The sequence below is a fragment of the Tupaia chinensis genome, unplaced genomic scaffold, assembly GCF_000334495.1.
Source record: "Tupaia chinensis unplaced genomic scaffold, TupChi_1.0 Scaffold000159_1, whole genome shotgun sequence".
Classification (NCBI taxonomy): Eukaryota; Metazoa; Chordata; class Mammalia; order Scandentia; family Tupaiidae; genus Tupaia; species Tupaia belangeri.
Window position 1 is genome coordinate 3,760,160 of NW_006159630.1, and position 553 is coordinate 3,760,712.

The 553-nt window shown below is 66.0% G+C and overlaps 1 protein-coding gene across 1 annotated transcript in view; it reads left to right on the forward strand.

The window, feature by feature from the left end:
- The window catches only part of DNAH17 (dynein axonemal heavy chain 17), a 125,888-nt gene that overhangs the window by 70,770 nt on the left and 54,565 nt on the right, over window positions 1-553 (forward strand). Inside the window, 1 exon segment of the mRNA XM_014586747.2 lies at window positions 87-235. Coding sequence (XP_014442233.1) covers window positions 87-235 — 149 coding nt within the window.

Genomic DNA, 553 nt, shown 5'->3' on the forward strand with positions numbered 1-553 from the left:
GCTGAGACGTGCCGCGTCCCCGTCTTGGACCCTCCAGGATGGCACCAGCTGTCCCCAAGCCCACAGGCACCTGTCTCTCCTCCCAGGTCCTCACCCTGGCCAGCAACGAGCGGATCCCCCTGAACCGCACCATGAGGCTGGTGTTCGAGATCAGCCACCTGAGGACAGCCACCCCGGCCACCGTCTCCAGAGCTGGCATACTTTACATCAACCCCGCCGACCTGGGCTGGAACCCGTGAGTTGGGGTTCCGTTTTCCGTTCCGAACCATGGTGGAGAAAGACGGGTTGGTGCGCGTGCATCCCCCGCCCGCCCCGATCATCCGCCCCCCTCTTCAATGAATACTGCCAGACCCTCCCCGTTACAGCGCTGGGAGGACGAGGGTCGGCGTGTGGGTGACAGCGAGGTGCGGGCGACTGCGGCGTGGCAGCTGGTGGGGTCCAGTTTGCACAGAGTTCTGGGGAGGGGAGTGGCAGGGAGGGCCTCCGCCTCCCAGAGGGAGCTCTGCTCAGGTGAAGCCGTGGGCCGCCCTCTGGATGAGAGGCAGTGCACAGG